Source organism: Prunus avium, chromosome 2, assembly GCF_965620075.1.
Source record: "Prunus avium chromosome 2, drPruAviu1.hap1.1, whole genome shotgun sequence".
NCBI classification, from domain to species: domain Eukaryota; kingdom Viridiplantae; phylum Streptophyta; class Magnoliopsida; order Rosales; family Rosaceae; genus Prunus; species Prunus avium.
The window spans coordinates 4,802,512-4,819,146 of NC_142285.1; the positions used below are offsets into that span (position 1 = coordinate 4,802,512).

The window sequence follows — 16,635 nt, forward strand, 5'->3', positions numbered from 1 at the left end:
CGTTGGATGAAATCCAACGGCTCTAACATACCCCTCAAAAAAACCCCTTATAACTTTCCCCTCACTATAGAAGCTCCCCATGCTGAGGTGGCACAACCCATGATGGGTTTGTCTGCTACCAATGCCACGTGTCTGCGCCTGGTTGTGTAGCCGTTGCAATTCAAATGGCTACTTTTTTTATAAAAAAAAAAAATTCTAAAGTAACTTTAAAAGAGGATGGGCTCACGATTTTGGCTTATTCCAAGCATAAAAGGGCCATTGCAATTCAACTATTCCCTTTAAAATAAAATAAAAAAATTCTTAACTTAAATCAACGATATATATTAAATCTAAGCTATTTTAACGGTAAAAAAAAAGAACCAACAGTTGAAATTTAAATCCAAAGATCAAAATAATATTTTAACTTAATCTAAATTAGATCTAACCCCAAACTCTATAAATACCCACTCATTTCTCAAATAATCTACAAAAAAATTATCTTTTTAGAATTTCAATTTTTTTAGGTTAAATTGTTCAAAAAATTAAATTATGAAGTTATTTAAAAAGATTAAATGAAGAAAAGTTATCCATAAAAAAAAAATAGACTTAAACCATTCTTAAACAATTTAATAAAGTTGCGGACTTAAAATTTGATTCTGGAGGGTTGGGAGAAAAAACGATTTGAGTCCGGGCAAAACCCAAATAGTCACTTTTTGGAGGGGGAAAATTTGGGTTTAGCCCCTCATGGGTTGGAGATGGTCTAAGCATCTATATGGGTCTTTTTGTTCTAGCAGCCTAACGAATGGGCTTGGGCTACTGTAAGAAGAAAACAAACAAAACCTCATGATGCCTGAGTTCAAGAACCAGACTCCCAAAAGAATTTTTAAAAGACTTGTTGAAGCCTTAGAAAAAATACGTTTGGGTTCTCTTCACCAACAACCAAAAGAACGTATCAAACTTATTAATGACTTAGCTTGAGAATTTTGTGGCATGGGAGCTAAGCCTTCACAAGTTTATCAATTTGAGAGAGAGAGATCAAAGCATGAATTTCTTTCCGAAAAGAAGGTTTAGAGTGGAAGAAAGGAAAATTAGGAGAGTTTCTATCTCAGAAAAAGAGAGAAACGATGGAAATAAAAGATGGGGTAAATTCCAATTTGCTTGACAAAGCTTGGTCTTGCTCTGGAATGGTGTGTGTTTGCTGGGTAGAGGGAGCTTTCTTTTATAGGTGCTTAGGGCTCTAATTCTATCAATCTTCCATTCCCACCTTTCCTTCACTTCTCTCCATTCACTCCTTTTGGTGAAATCTCTTCCACCGGAGTGCAGACCCCTTTGAGTTCCAAGGTTTTCTGTACAGCTAGTTCTCCCCATGGGGGCGAGGCGCCACTTGCTTTTTCCCTTGGTTTTCAAACTGGAGCTCGCAGAGGAAAGGAGAGAATGGATGAAGTCCTTTATCCAGTGGGTATTCCTTCTACGTACATGGATTTCCTTTGGTCCTTGCTATGGTCCCTCGTTAACCACCTTGGAGTTCTGATAAGGGTGGAGCTCGATGCTGGACTTCTCATAAAGCGCTGGGCTGGGCTTTGCGCATAGTATTGGGTTATTGGCATGTTATTTCCAACATTCAATGGGTTTTCGTCAAGCTGCTGGAAACAACCCCTTTGTTTTCATTTTGGGCTTTTTACTGATGTAGGCTTGTCTAAGTATTGCAACAAACTAGATATTCTCTTATGGCATTGAATTAATTTTCTCCCTCTGTCATGCTAACCCATGTGTTTGGGCCCAAGAGACGGGCGAGTTTTAGGGCTCCCAAGCAGCCCCAAAACTTTCCATCCCTTGAACCCTCAATGGGCCTTGTGAGTGCTCATATCCATCCATACCACAACCTTCTCAGCAAGCCCCGAGTAATTACGTGGCTTGGGCCCACTTGAGCTTGTAGCATGGTTTGTCGGCATGCATGTTCATTTATCATGCTTGCGCTTGAGTTTTACTGTGCTATAATAAGCCGCGATCGAATCAAATAGCATCAGATAAGTTGATGAGTGTGAATTATAAAGCCGTTGCGTGCTTGCTTGGCATGACATATGACTAGCGGCTTAGGTAGGTGCCTCCTACACTTCCTCTTTATGCCCCGATCGGGTTTCTTTTGCGACTATTTATTTGTACCGGGCCAAGAATAAGCTTGGGCTTAGCCCTTGGATTTTTGGGCCTCAATAGCATCCATCGAACTCTATAATAAAAGAAGTCTAACAAATTTCATTAAAATTTATATAGATTTGTTTTTTTAGCACAAGTGATTGAGGGAGTGGAGTTTACACAAATATTCATTGGGCACCTTCGAACCTATGTTCACATGGATAGAGATGTAAAAGGTCAAACAACTAAGCTATCCCCATTGACAAAAGTCATATAGAATTCAATCAAAATCTATTAAGTCAATTAAAATTTATGAATGATGGAGACGATATATATATATATATATATATTTGTGATGAGTTCGATATTTAGTTGTGGCTAGTCTCATTATGGTGATGTAGCGTTATGTGATGGGTGTATTGGTCCTTGTAAAAGTATTCATCGTTTGTGAAGAAAAGAAAAATATGAAATGTAGAAGACTTTATAAACTTCTTTAAAACCCTTTGAATTTGAGGGCCGTTCGATAACCATTTCAATTTAGTTTTTAGTTTTCATTTTTTGTGCTAGATTATAGAGGAAAAAGAGTAAGAATGAGATTGAGATGAAAGATGAGAGGGGAGGAGAGAGGAATGAGTAACAAAAGTGAAAATAAAAACTAAAAACTGAAATCTATTTGAAATTGTTTTCACTTTTGTTACTCTTCCCTCTCATCCTCTCCTCTCATTGTCATTCTCTCTCCCAATCTCATCCTCACTCCTCTTCTCACTCTCATTTTCCTTTATACTCTATAATTTAAAAAAAAGAAAAAGAAAGGACTATCAAAAGGCGCCATTTTTTTTTGTTTTTTTTTTGGGTCGAACCTTTGAATCTGAGTTGAATATATATATAGTGGAGGGTTTTGGTGAGGAAGGGAAGCAAGCGGTACTACTACTGACGTGATCTTTATCAGAGCCAAAATTCAAAAACCCCAAATTTTGCAAGTCTCCCAGTTATACTCCACCAAACCCTAACTTCCCCTCAAACCACACCTCCTCTTCAGTCCTCCTATCCCAAAACCTAATTTGGGGTCCTCAATCAGTGAGCACATTCGCCATGACGAAGGTGTACGGAACAGGGGCATACGATTTCAAGCGCCACTATGTCGCCGAGTACCCGGTCGAGCAACCCCACCAGCCCGGCGACAAGCCGGTTGAGGCCAAGCCCGGTTCGGCGCTCCCGAGCTCTATAACGTTGTCGGAGATTCAGCGGGACCGCCTTACGATGATTGCCGCTGCTAATTGGTCCAAAACCGGCGACACCTCACAGCCCAAGCAACCCTTCGAACCAGAGCTGGTGAAGGAGATCTATCAAACGGAGTTGTCAGTTAAAGAGGGTCAGAGAAAGACCGTACCGTTACAGAGGGTGATGATTTTGGAGGTCAGTCAGTACTTGGAGAACTATCTGTGGCCCAATTTTGACCCGGAAACTGCCACGTTCGAGCACGTTATGTCGATGATTCTCATGGTCAATGAGAAGGTATGAGTTTTGGAATTGTAGTTTTGATGTTTGTGGAATTAGGGTATGCTTGGTTGCTAAGAAACTGTTGGGCAAGAAAACTAATCCAAGTAGGTATTTTTTTGGGTTAGATAGTGGAACAATTATTTCATTTTCTCTGGTAGATAGTCTCGAATAATGTGTTTCTTAGAGTTTAAGGTTCACGTATTCAGTTTTTAAGGTTTCCAAGCAGTGTAAGAGAGGAGGTAGGTTTTGGAATTAAACGCAATCAATTACCAATTATGATTAAACTTGTGTCTCTTGATTTTTGGACTTTCAGTTTCGAGAGAATGTGGCAGCTTGGGTATGCTTTTATGACCGGAAAGATGTGTTTAAGGGATTCCTTGAGAGGGTTCTTCGGCTTAAATCGGTATGTCCCCATTTTATTGGAAATCCCTTATTTCTTCATTTATGAAAAATGGTTTAAGGCATTTTCTGTTAATGCTTATTTTATTTTAAAGAAACTCAGTAATACTGAAGTTTATATGTTGCTATGAAGCTTACGTGATTTTGTCCAGTACAGTATTGGTATTTTTTATATAGTTGAAATGGTTTATGTGATTACTTCTCCATGAGTTATGAAAAAATTTGTATAACAATTTTTAAAAATAGGAAACCTGGCTTTATTAATAAAAAGCAATGGTACAATACCGAGGACAATTTATTCTCTAAAGGAAAACAAAATAAACTATCATCTACCTACAAAATACATCCAAGATGCATTAAGAAACAACAGCATGCCAATTTTGAAAACATAACAGAAAACGAAGCTCTCACTAAACACTGATGCCTAAAGAGAAGCCCAAAAGTGAATCCTTTCCCACAAATAATCCACCTTTTTACTCAATAGTGCTTGTGGTTTGGTTTGTACTGATATCTTCTCATGATAGTGTCCAATATTCCATTCTCCTATCTATTTTTCTTGTTTTTTTTCTTATTTTGTTATTCTTATGACTTTTTAATCCTTGAATGAAGACATTTACAAAATTTCTTGATTTATTCTCAATTAATATTCTAATTTTTCATTATATGGTGCTTCTCTCCATACATTTATCATGTTCATGTGTAGCAATCTTGCCTTGTTAGGTTGTTACATGTTGGTTGATGTCCTTTGGTAAAATCAGGAGTATTCTGTATGTTTACACCCTGGTGCATAGTCTGTTAAATTTGCATATGATGTTCATGAGTAGCAATCTTGCCTTGTTAGGTTGTTACATGTAGTCCTTTGGTAAAATCAGGAGTATTCTGTATGTGTACAGTCTGGTGCATAATCAGTCTTAAATTTGCATATGATGAACCATCTGGTTAAATGGTCTCATGGTCATTGAGTACTCAGAAACTGATAGATGCTAATGTTTGACATTTCAAATATGGTTTAAAAAAGTTGGTTGGGGGCGGGGGATATCAAGGAGATAAGTTTGATTTTTAATGAATTCTTCAAGCGTTTTACATTTCAGACTTATATTGATGTTGTTATGTTTGCAGGGAAGAGAATTAAGTATAGCAGAGAAGACAAATTATCTAGTTTTCATGATTAATGCCTTTCAGGTATGGTAGCATCCTAATGTTTGGTTTTATACTTTTATCCGATATATCCTGAGCTAGAAATACGTGTTGGACTGCTACTCCCTATCAAGGGTGAAAATATTGGCCGTGCGGATAATATCGGGCCTCCAATTTACGGATATTTCGGGGGATATATCAATATTGTTTTAGGTATCACAAAAAATTGACAAAAAAGACAGATATTGGCCTTAAAACACAGAAGTTTGGAGTAAAACTTTCATGGATGTTAAGTACAACCCATCAACAGAACAAAAGGCTATAAATAAATTGATAAATGACCCATTGACAACTGACAACCCAACAAAACAAAGACATAACTCAACCCATTAGAAGGCATGAGACTTAATGACAAAGAGAGAATATGAGACAGAAGATGAACCCGAAAAAAGAAGAAGAATTTCACCTTGCCTACTCAGAGGTGAATAACTGGTGTCCCAAAAAAAGCAGTAGGAGTATTTAGGTTGATTCAGTGGCTGGGTTAGATTATTGGGTTTGAATTTGCATCTTCTTCCTTCGGTTACCTTCAAAACTAAAGAAAATTTTCTGGGTTATTTGGCTGGTATTGGGGAAATATCGGAAAATATCGAAGATATTGCAAGTATTGGAGATATATCACTGATAGAGGGGAGAAATAGGCTTACCCCCCGTATCGATGTCGACACCTGAAAATAGCGATATATCAGCTGATATTTTTGTCCTTGCTCCCTATAAACAATACATTGTTGTTTCTGTTGATGTTACTAAATGATTGTTTATAATACGCTTCACCATTAAACTCTTATTATTTTGTCCAGAACCTATATGTACTTTATTACTTAAACCAGACTCTTAATTTGTTTGACTTTTGAATTTCATTAAAGTGAGTGAATACTTCATGTGGTTATATTTAAATTGTTGGTTCTTATTGCACGGCAGTATCCTTAAACTCATTAAACATCTGTAAAGTCTTAGCAAACTTTTGATTCGTTATTTTTGAACGTTTCCATTGAAATGTACTTCCAGAGAGTGATTTATGATATTTCAGTTTTTGATACTTAAGCAATCATCACCTGTGCGTTGTTGTGGATGATTGACAACATGCAGGAGCGTTAGATGTGGAGACTTCGTGATCCTGCAAACCTGTACGCTGTTGTGCATCTGCAACGCAACAGCGTGCACGTGATATTTTTTCTCAATACCTAATTACTTTCAAAAATTGCAGTGAGATGCTTGATGCTTTTGCTAGATGTGTCTCAGGATTTTGCATTTACAGCCAAATTTTCTTTCATTATTTTCTTCTGCTGGTTAAACTCTCTTTTAGGATTTTTAGTGTATAACGTGTTTTATTAGTTTTTACCTTCAAAAGCATCAGTGTCTTTGACCTTTCTCTGCTTTGTTTAATCTGGACAGCCTTTGTTTCTTAAGTCCAGAAAACATTCATCTGGTCAAATGGTCTAATAGCCATCAACTATGTGCACGTCATCTACTGCTAATAATATATGATTCTGGCCTTCGTAGAGGTTTAGCCTGCATAGGTTTTTCACCTACCTTGGCACAGCATCAATTTTCTATATCAATCTGTGTACTGAGATTAATGGCTTAAAGTAATTATAAACATAACAATTAGTCTTGATGCACTTATTTCTTTTAGCGGATCTGAATATTGTGGTGAAGTACATAAATGATTTGGCTATTGTGGTAAAGTACTTAATATCATACACATACTGAATTTTGTGACAGAGTTTGGAAGATGAAATTGTCAGTGACACTGTCCTTACATTAGCAAGTTTGGAATCGTGGCACAGTTTGTCATATGGTCGTTTTCAGGTAACATATATGTTTTCTGTTTTAAAAATCTATTTTCGTTGTCATCAGAACATATATATGATCTGGATTTTATGGTGCTTGATTTGCCTCTTTCATTTGCAGATGGAGCTTTGTTTTAATCCAGGTTTGATCAAGAAATGGAAAAAGATGATAAGAAAGGAAGCCAAGGAGGCTGCAAAACGAGGAGAGCCTTTTGACCCCTCAACTACACTTGAAGTTCAGTTCTTGAGAAACCTAATTGAAGAGTTCCTGGAGGTAAAATTTCACACTTCTAAATTCTGAGCAATGCTTGTGGTCTGTGCTTGTCAATATTAAGGAATTTATGGAACTATTATTTTTATTTTTGTGCCTGTTCTAGATACTTGATTCCAAGGTTGTACCCCCAGATCGTAGTATCAATGAAGACGATCAACTTGATGCTAATAGACTGGAGCATGTTGATGATGCTTGTGTTTTGTATTGTGAGAGGTTTATGGAATTTCTTATTGACCTCTTGAGCCAACTACCAACAAGGAGGTACATTTTGCATTTATGTTCATTTCTTATTGACCTTTCTATTTTATACATAAAATTTTGAACAGATAGGTGTTCTTTTTTACCATTCTCCTCGATAATTGGGTTAATTTATGCTAGCATAGGTATAATAGTAGAAGAATGTTATATGTACTACAGTTTTTCCTTTGATATAGTCATATACTCTGCAAGTTTTTTGTTTTGCTAATTCAGTGTAATTGTTTGTGGAAATACGTTTGGTACTATTAGGACGGTTTGTGAATTTCATGTTTTTCTGAATGTCATCATATGCCCACTCTCTTATTTTCTCCATTCGTTTTAAATTTTGTCAATAACACAGAGGATAGATTCATTTCCGCAAAGATATATTGTTTACAGAAAATGGGTCACAATTTGGATCTTTTTATTTGTAAAACTTTTATACTGAGGTTTTAACCTGTTGGCATGTGCTTTTGTTATGAGAGTTCGAGCTTTCAATTTGAAGGCTATATTTTGCTATATTTTGTTTTATTCTCTTGTTATTACATCAATTTTATCTTCTTTTGATTGCAGGTACTTGAGGCCTCTTGTTGCTGATGTTGCTGTTGTTGCCAAATGCCACTTGAGTGCTCTGTATAGACACGAGAAGGGGAAACTCTTTGCACAATTGGTCGATTTGCTCCAGTTTTATGAAGGGTTTGAGATTAATGATCATGATGGGACACAACTGACAGATGATGAGGTGCTTCAATCTCATTACGATCGTGTCCAATCTTTCCAGCTACTTGCCTTTAAAAAGGTTCCTAAGGTCTGTATATAAGCAGTCATATACAGAGACTGATTTAAAAGGAGTTTCTGCTTTCTTATTCCGTGTTTTTCTCCATAGATTGATGCTAGTGTTCTGATTTTTTTCTCTCCCTGTTGTGCTTATAGTTGCGAGAGCTTGCATTGGCTAACATTGGTTCAATTGACAAGCGCAATGATCTCTCAAAGAAATTGTCTGTACTTCCTCCTGAAGAATTGAAGGATTTGGTTTGTTCAAAGGTATGTTGGTAGGCATGTTAGTGAAGGTGGCGTAGTTTGAAAACTGCTATTTTGTTACCCAGAGCTGATATTTACTCTGCTAATGAGCATGGGGCTTTAATTTATTTTTCATAGTGTTTTTGTGTGGAAATTGTTAGTGAAAAGGTAATGTACACAATGCTTTCACTTAATCTAACAGTGTATTGTCGCAAGTTAATTACTAGTTAACAAAAAGAGGGGTGCTGCATTCCAGCCAAGCCATAGCCTGGTCCTAATGGCCACAGCTAAGACCCATCCTGGCTCTTTTGGTTATTCTCTCTTTCGGTTTTTTCCTTTTTTCTTAATGATTTTCAAGTGAATAAAACTTAAACTAAGTTGATGAAACCATGGGCAACAGATCAGAAGTTAGAGAAGAGAAAACGTGAGGGTGAAAGTGATATGCCGAATGGTGACTCCAGGGAGAAGGAGAGGTAGAGATAGAAACAAGGAGAGGGAGAGGCATGTATAGTGTTGACGGCATTGGGTTTAGTGAGATGAGTAGGTAGGGCAGCATGAACTATTTTATCTTTATTTTAAAACTTAGTATTTAATAAATGTTTAGTTGGGGATGGTCAGACTTTTGACTTTGGACCATTATGTCTAGGCTGCTGAACTAGAGGGCTAGCCATATGGACTTCTAGAGGCCAACTCTGCTCCTCTTTTGTAGGCTTTATTTTTTATACTGTTTAGTGGAGAAAGGAATTGGTTTAAGGGTCAAAAGTAATTCTGTTAGAAGAGGGAGAAAGATCACTCATGTTGACAACTTCTACTTTACTGAATAAAGGCTTAGTCGAGCTGACTTGATATAATGAATCTAGCATAAGAGCTGTAATTGTATTTATCTCTCTCTCTCTCTTTTATAGGATAGTTGCATTTGATTTTTGAGCTTTAATATTTAGAAAGTTAGAGATGAAGTAATCATTTTGCTCGAGTTTGTTGAGTATTCAAGTGAATCTTGTCTATCCATATTTTTGTCTGTTTCAGGACGAATCTGTTGCAATTTTTATTTCATTGGTCTCTGAGTTATCTATTACTTGCGTCTTAGGAATGTCAGCTTTCCAATTTAGTTTTCTCCATGCTTCTCTCTCCTTCTCTCCTTCTCTCTCTCTGTCTCTCTCTGTCTCTCTCTCTCTCTGGGTATGTGTGCTAAATTTATAGTTATGACTCTGTGCTAAATTTATAGTTATAAATCTCATCATTATGTAATATTGCGAATTTTTGTTTTGCTGATATTTGTGCATTATGCAGCTGAAAGTAGTTTCAAAGGATGATCCTTGGTCACAGAGAGTTGATTTCCTTATTGAAGTCATGGTTTCCTTTTTTGAGAAGCAGCAGTCTCAAAAGGAAAAAATAAATGCTCTTCCACTTTACCCAAATGAGCTGATTATGTGGGATGAAAGCCTTGTGCCAAGCATTAATTACTCTGGAGAAGGTTGTCTGGCCCTTCCGAAACTTAATTTACAATTCTTAACATTACATGATTATCTCCTCAGAAATTTTAATCTCTTTCGTCTCGAATCAACATATGAGATTCGTGAGGATATTCAGGAGGCGGTGCCGCATCTTCTTTCCTACATTAATAATGAAGGAGAAACTGCTTTTCGTGGTTGGTCAAGGATGGCTGTGCCGATCAAACAGTTTAGGATCAGTGAGGTAAAACAGCCAAATATTGGTGAAGTCAAGCCAGCTGCTGTAACAGCAGAAGTTACTTTTAGCGTTTCCAGTTATAAAGCACAGATAAGATCAGAATGGAATGCTCTTAAAGAGCATGATGTTCTATTTTTACTTTCTATCCGCCCTTCCTTTGAGCCTCTAAGTGCAGAGGAGGATGGAAAAGCTAGTGTGCCTCAGAGGCTTGGTCTTCAATATGTACGGGGTTGTGAAATCATTGAGATTCGTGATGAGGAGGGAACTCTAATGAATGATTTTACTGGAAGAATTAAACGGGATGAGTGGAAGCCTCCAAAGGGAGAACTGAGAACTGTGACTGTTGCTTTAGATACAGCACAATACCACATGGATGTCAGCAACATTGCTGCAAAAGGCTCAGAAGATGTTTATGGGACATTCAACATATTGATGAGGAGAAAGCCCAAGGAGAATAATTTTAAAGCAATTTTAGAATCCATTAGAGATCTTATGAATGAATATTGTATTGTTCCTGACTGGTTGCACAACATTTTTCTGGGATATGGTAATCCTTCTGCTGCACAATGGACTAATATGCCAGGTCTTTTGGGCACTGTTGATTTCAAAGATACTTTCCTTGATGCAGAGCATTTGAAGGAGTGTTTTCCAGATGATCAGGTTTGCTGATATATTTCCTTTTTGTTGAACTTTTGTCGGTCTGTCTGTTAGTATCCTGGAGAGTGATTTTACTAAAGACTTTCTGGTTTGCATGTTCACTTTTCAGGTTTGTTTTATTAGTCCAGACGGTACAGAAAACTTGAATCCAAGCCCCCCTTTTCGAATAAGGCTTCCCAAGACGATCAAAAGCAGCACTAATGCTCTTCCAGGGAACAAGAAATCTACTGATTCTATCAGTGATGTCCCTGTGAAGAATTCTGATATTGAGAAAGAAAAAATTGTTGTTGAGGCATACACTCCTCCTGACCCAGGTCCTTATCCCCAAGATCAGCCAAAGAAGAACTCAGTTAGATTCACACCCACTCAGGTGCTATTCCTTCTTTTTAACTGTTTGTGTGATGCCATTTTGTTGCTTATGCGTGATTCTTAACTTTCATGCTTACATACGATCTTTCTTCTGTTGTTGCAATATCCACTTGTCTTATCTTAAAAAGAACATTGAGGTAAGACCTTGGATGAATAAATAAACTACATTATTAAGCCAGGTTAATTTTTTTTTTTTATACATTAGTAAGCAAGATTATTGAGGTATATTAGATTAATAGTTTCTACATTTTATACCCTCTTTGTATCAGCTTTAGTTATTCTCTGAAAATCACGTAACACAGTATATGATGGTAATAGTAGTACGAAATCGGAATTTGTAGATTGTTTTACTTTTTTAACATCTTTTAGTTCTTTGTGAAGTTATAATGGATTGGTAAAGTAACAAACTTCTAATTAGGAACCGTGTTTGTGTTATTTAGTCTCTGTTTTTAAAAGTTCTAATCTTGTTATGTAGGTTGGAGCAATCATCTCAGGTATTCAGCCTGGACTCACAATGGTTGTGGGTCCACCTGGTACGGGAAAGACAGATACAGCTGTCCAAATTCTGAATGTTCTTTATCATAATTGTCCATCTCAGAGAACATTGATAATCACTCATTCGAACCAGGCTCTCAATGACCTTTTTGAGAAGATAATGCAGGTTGAAATTTTAAATTCTAATATTTTAGTTGGTTAAATCCTGCGTATAGCTTGCGTCCAAGCTGGCATGAAGTTTTAATATTTTCCTATTTTCTATTTTAGAGGGATGTGCCTGCACGCTATCTTCTTCGACTTGGTCAAGGAGAACAAGAGCTAGCAACTGATCTTGATTTCAGCCGACAAGGTCGTGTCAATGCCATGCTTGTGCGGCGCTTAGAGTTGCTAAGTGAAGTGGAGAGGCTGGCAAGATCTCTCCAGTTGCCCGAGGATGTAGGTTATACTTGTGAAACTGCTGGGTACTTTTGGTTGCTTCATGTATACTCACGCTGGGAGCAATTCCTTGCTGCTTGTGTGGACAATAAAGATAAACCGTCATTTGTGAAAGATCGTTTTCCCTTCAAGGAGTTCTTCTCCAACACACCAAAACCAGTCTTTACTGGTGAGTCCTTCGAGAAAGATATGCGCACAGCTAAGGGTTGCTTTCGTCATCTTAAGACTATGTTTCAAGAGCTTGAAGAGTGCAGGGCATTTGAATTACTGAAGTCCACTGCTGATCGAGCAAATTACCTGATGACCAAGCAAGCAAAGATAGTTGCCATGACGTGCACTCATGCAGCTCTAAAGAGGAAGGATTTCCTTCAGTTAGGTTTCAAGTATGACAACTTGCTCATGGAAGAAAGTGCTCAAATTTTGGAGATTGAAACTTTCATTCCAATGTTGCTCCAGAGGCAGGAAGATGGTTATGCACGGCTGAAACGCTGCATCTTGATTGGTGATCATCACCAGTTGCCTCCTGTTGTCAAGAACATGGCATTCCAAAAGTACAGCCACATGGACCAGTCTCTCTTTACAAGGTTTGTCCGTTTGGGCATTCCTTATATTGAACTTAATGCCCAGGGTAGAGCCAGGCCAAGTATAGCCAAACTGTACAACTGGAGATATAGAGATCTGGGAGACCTTCCTTATGTAAAGGAGGATGCCATTTTCCATAGAGCAAATTCTGGGTTCTCCTATGAATATCAATTAGTGGATGTACCAGATTACCATGACAGAGGTGAGTCTGCTCCATCACCTTGGTTCTACCAAAACGAGGGGGAAGCAGAATACGTTGTCAGTGTCTATATCTATATGCGTCTACTTGGGTACCCTGCAAATAAGATATCCATATTGACCACTTACAATGGCCAGAAGCTTTTAATCCGTGATGTTATCAACAGACGATGTGCTCCCTATGACTTCATAGGCCCTCCCAGCAAGGTAAGTAATAAGATCACCCCTTCACTTCACAAATGGGCTAGAATGGCAATATATTATATTAAATAACAGGCACACCACACCAAACATATAAGAATCTAACCGTCCATTTGTGAAATTCAAAGGTCTGTCAGCGAGTTGTTGGCTCTGTAGGTTAGTTTAGTTCTCTTTGATCCCCTCAGAACAAAACACCAGGAACTATGAAGGTTTCTTTACATGGTATTGTTAATGCATTTAGGCCTCTATGGTGAGCTATGCCAGAGATAAATTTCCTGCATCCTGACCCATGAACTCTGCTAACATTTTTCGCTTTTTACACTTGGTGATTGCATTTAGTATAATACTGTTTCTGTCGAGCTCTCTGATCTCATTGGTGAAAAATGTTTTTCATTTTGTAATGCTCTCAGGTTACAACAGTTGATAAATTTCAAGGTCAGCAAAATGATTTCATATTGCTCTCTCTTGTGCGTACTCGCTTTGTGGGTCACCTTCGTGATGTTAGAAGATTGATTGTAGCCATGTCTCGTGCCCGACTGGGTCTCTATGTGTTCTGCCGCCGTTCTTTGTTTGAGCAATGCTACGAACTTCAGCCCACATTCCAACTTCTACTTCAGAGACCTGACCACCTTGCTCTTAATTTGAATGAGATTTCACCAAACACAGAACGCCACGTTGAAGACACTGGTCCTATGCATCTTGTCAGCAGTGTTGATGAGATGATTGGTATCTACCAACAGCTTTATGAGGTATGCCTTCCATGCAATTATAATCTGTTTTCTTTAAGAGTTTCAAACCTCAATTTGAGTGAGTTGGTCTCCTAGTTAGGTTACCTAGGAGAATATTAGTGAGATGACATGGGGCCATCTCTCTCTCTTGTGCCTTTAGATCACCACCCCCCCCCCTTTCAGATTATATTATATTTCAACATTTGACTGCCATCGATATTTCTGAATTAGTAATCAGTAGAGAAAAAGCTAAATCTGGCCTGTTGGCTGATGAGGACTTACTCTCTTGCAAAAGACTTGCCCCATGATCTTACTAGTTGGTTGGAATTTCATTATCTGGTTTCTGAAAGCTTTCTTCTTCTCTTTGCCAGGTAAAGTTTCATCAGTACATGGCTTACTCAGGTCGAGTAGCTCCATCCATAGATGCATCTGAGGAGCAAACAACTCAGCAAAAGTCGATATCCGGGCAGCATCCCATGGATACAGATATACCTGTAACTTCCGATGGGGCACCAGAGGATAACACCCAGCATGGAAGCAATTTGGAAGAAGACACAAAAATGGATGTCCTTGCAAATGGTCAAAATCTGGAGTCATCACTCGAGAACCACTCAAATGGGGGAACAGATGTGGAATCTGGTGGCGGTGACAGAAATGTGCCACCTGAAAGCAGTTCTGAAGAAACAAATATGGATGAGTAGTATGCTTAGCAGCGATCCCATGCGGATGTTCTTTTTGCGTAATTGGTCAATCTGCTAGATATTTTAGTTAATCCAGCCCCTTCGGTCAAGGGAAACCAATAACCAAAGCCTCAATACAATTCATATTAGCTGTGTGGTGATGTTTGTTGGTGCTGCTTGTGGGATGGAGAAGTATATAATGTGGAGATTGGCAAAGAGCATGCTTTTATGTACAGTGCGAAATTTTTGCAGAAATTCGTAGGAACTTTACATGTTTATGGCTGGTTGAAGGGTTTGATTGTAAGTGAAATCCTTTTGTAGCACACATCACCTCTGTATCTTTGTTGATCCTAATTATCAACTAGCGTGCTAACGAATTAACATGTAATTTGGGGATTAACTTAAGTTGGCTTCATCTTTTTCATAGTTTAGAAGTGATAAAGTGGAATTTATTCTGAACATTGGTCATTCCAGTACCCCCAAAATATATTCATAAGAACTATTGAGTGAAATTTGTGAAATTTTAATTGAAAAATAAAACATGGCGAGACCTCTAAAAGGGCAAGAAAAAATTCAAAACATTTTGCCAACAGAAGAGAAGCTGTTCCAACAGTTAATCATCAAATATTCTGCTTTTATTGCTCCTTTAAAAAAAGAACCCCAAATACGCACCAAATCTCATATGTACTCTCCAAAGTCTGGTCATCACTCACTCTAAAGAGATTAGGACTTGACTACGAAAAGTGCTTTCCAAGTACATTGCTCCTCAAGTACATTCCACACCACAAGGTTGAAAATATTATAGTCAAACTGAGGTAGTACTTTACTCATGCATGTCAAATTAAGTTACACTGTTATGATTATAACATGCATGCCTTTGGTCAATGTCTGAAGAGAGTTGAGGTTGTCTTTGTCCATGCCTCTGGGGAGAGCTTCCAACTTATCACAACCCACGATAGAGATGAATGTCAGGTTGGAGGATCTTGTTGGCAACCCTCCTCTCGGGAAGAAAACAAGACTCGTACAATAATCAACTAATAAATATCGAAGATTGGCAAGGTGGCATGGGCCCTCAGGTAAGGATTTAGGATTTAAGATTTGCACAGCGCTCGATTATAATAGCCTCAAAACGAGTGTTACCATGAAAACTTTCAGTTATTGCCTTCATCTATTCACAATCCCTTATGCAAAGGAATTTAAGTGATCTGGGTAGCTGGCCCCTGGATGATAAGGATGCCAGAGATGACTCGTACATGTCTAAGTATTGTTGGTAAATGAGATCTTGCAAAATACATCATAGAATTGCAGAGGTCAATCTTTATTTCTTCAACATAAGGTGGAAAACTAGCTTCTGGAATATAAACTAGACTTGGGCATTTATATATGTGAAGTGATTGAAGTGATGTCAAGTGATGCAATTGAAGAATTTGAGAGTTACTTTGAATAAGCAAACTGCGAAGAGATATCAGGTTGGCAGTAATCTATCTTCACATTGCCATGAAGATGTCATGTTAGCAGCCAGCAACTCTTTAACCTTTCTTAATCATCCTGTCATGAATCCCTCAGTTTGAAGCCTCAACTCTGTAAGTTTTGAAACACAGACAGACTCCAGTAACTCGAAGTCAATCTCACTTTTATACACCACCGCTTTGCAATTATGGACATTGAATACACAAAGATGCTTATAGTCGGCAACTGATCAAAATCATGAACCATAAGATTTGTTAATGAATCAAGGTTTTCAGGTAACTTACCCTCTAGCTTGGGACATCTATTGATCGAAAGGGTTTTCAAGTAGGGGAAAACTCTAATTCCTTGATCTCCTTCACAAGGATACCATTCCCTCCAAAGTTGCATATCCTCAAACTCAAGGGTCTCCAATAGCAGAAAAGACAAGCTTCCCTCTCCATAAAACTCAAGACCCACACTTTCCACTCCAGACATTCTTCTTAAATAAAGCATTTTGAGAGAAGGCAGTTGTCCAAGGGGTGGCAAGAATCGACAGTTACTACGATTCTCTGACTTTACAAGAACTACATTAGTGAATAAAGTATCTCCATTTTGAAAATTGC

At 37.9% G+C, this 16,635-nt stretch overlaps 1 protein-coding gene across 1 annotated transcript; it reads left to right on the forward strand.

The window, feature by feature from the left end:
- The first annotated feature begins 2,995 nt into the window (after positions 1 to 2,995).
- EMB2765 (P-loop containing nucleoside triphosphate hydrolases superfamily protein) lies at positions 2,996 to 14,987 on the forward strand. Its single transcript, XM_021975054.2, has 14 exons — positions 2,996 to 3,627; positions 3,926 to 4,015; positions 5,131 to 5,193; positions 6,931 to 7,017; positions 7,120 to 7,272; positions 7,376 to 7,533; positions 8,083 to 8,317; positions 8,443 to 8,553; positions 9,820 to 10,878; positions 10,985 to 11,245; positions 11,720 to 11,905; positions 12,007 to 13,161; positions 13,566 to 13,904; positions 14,255 to 14,987. The coding sequence occupies exons 1-14, from the start codon at positions 3,205 to 3,207 to the stop codon at positions 14,582 to 14,584; spliced, it is 4,650 nt and encodes a 1,549-aa protein (XP_021830746.2). The 5' UTR covers positions 2,996 to 3,204; the 3' UTR covers positions 14,585 to 14,987.
- Positions 14,988 to 16,635: the final 1,648 nt, after the last annotated feature.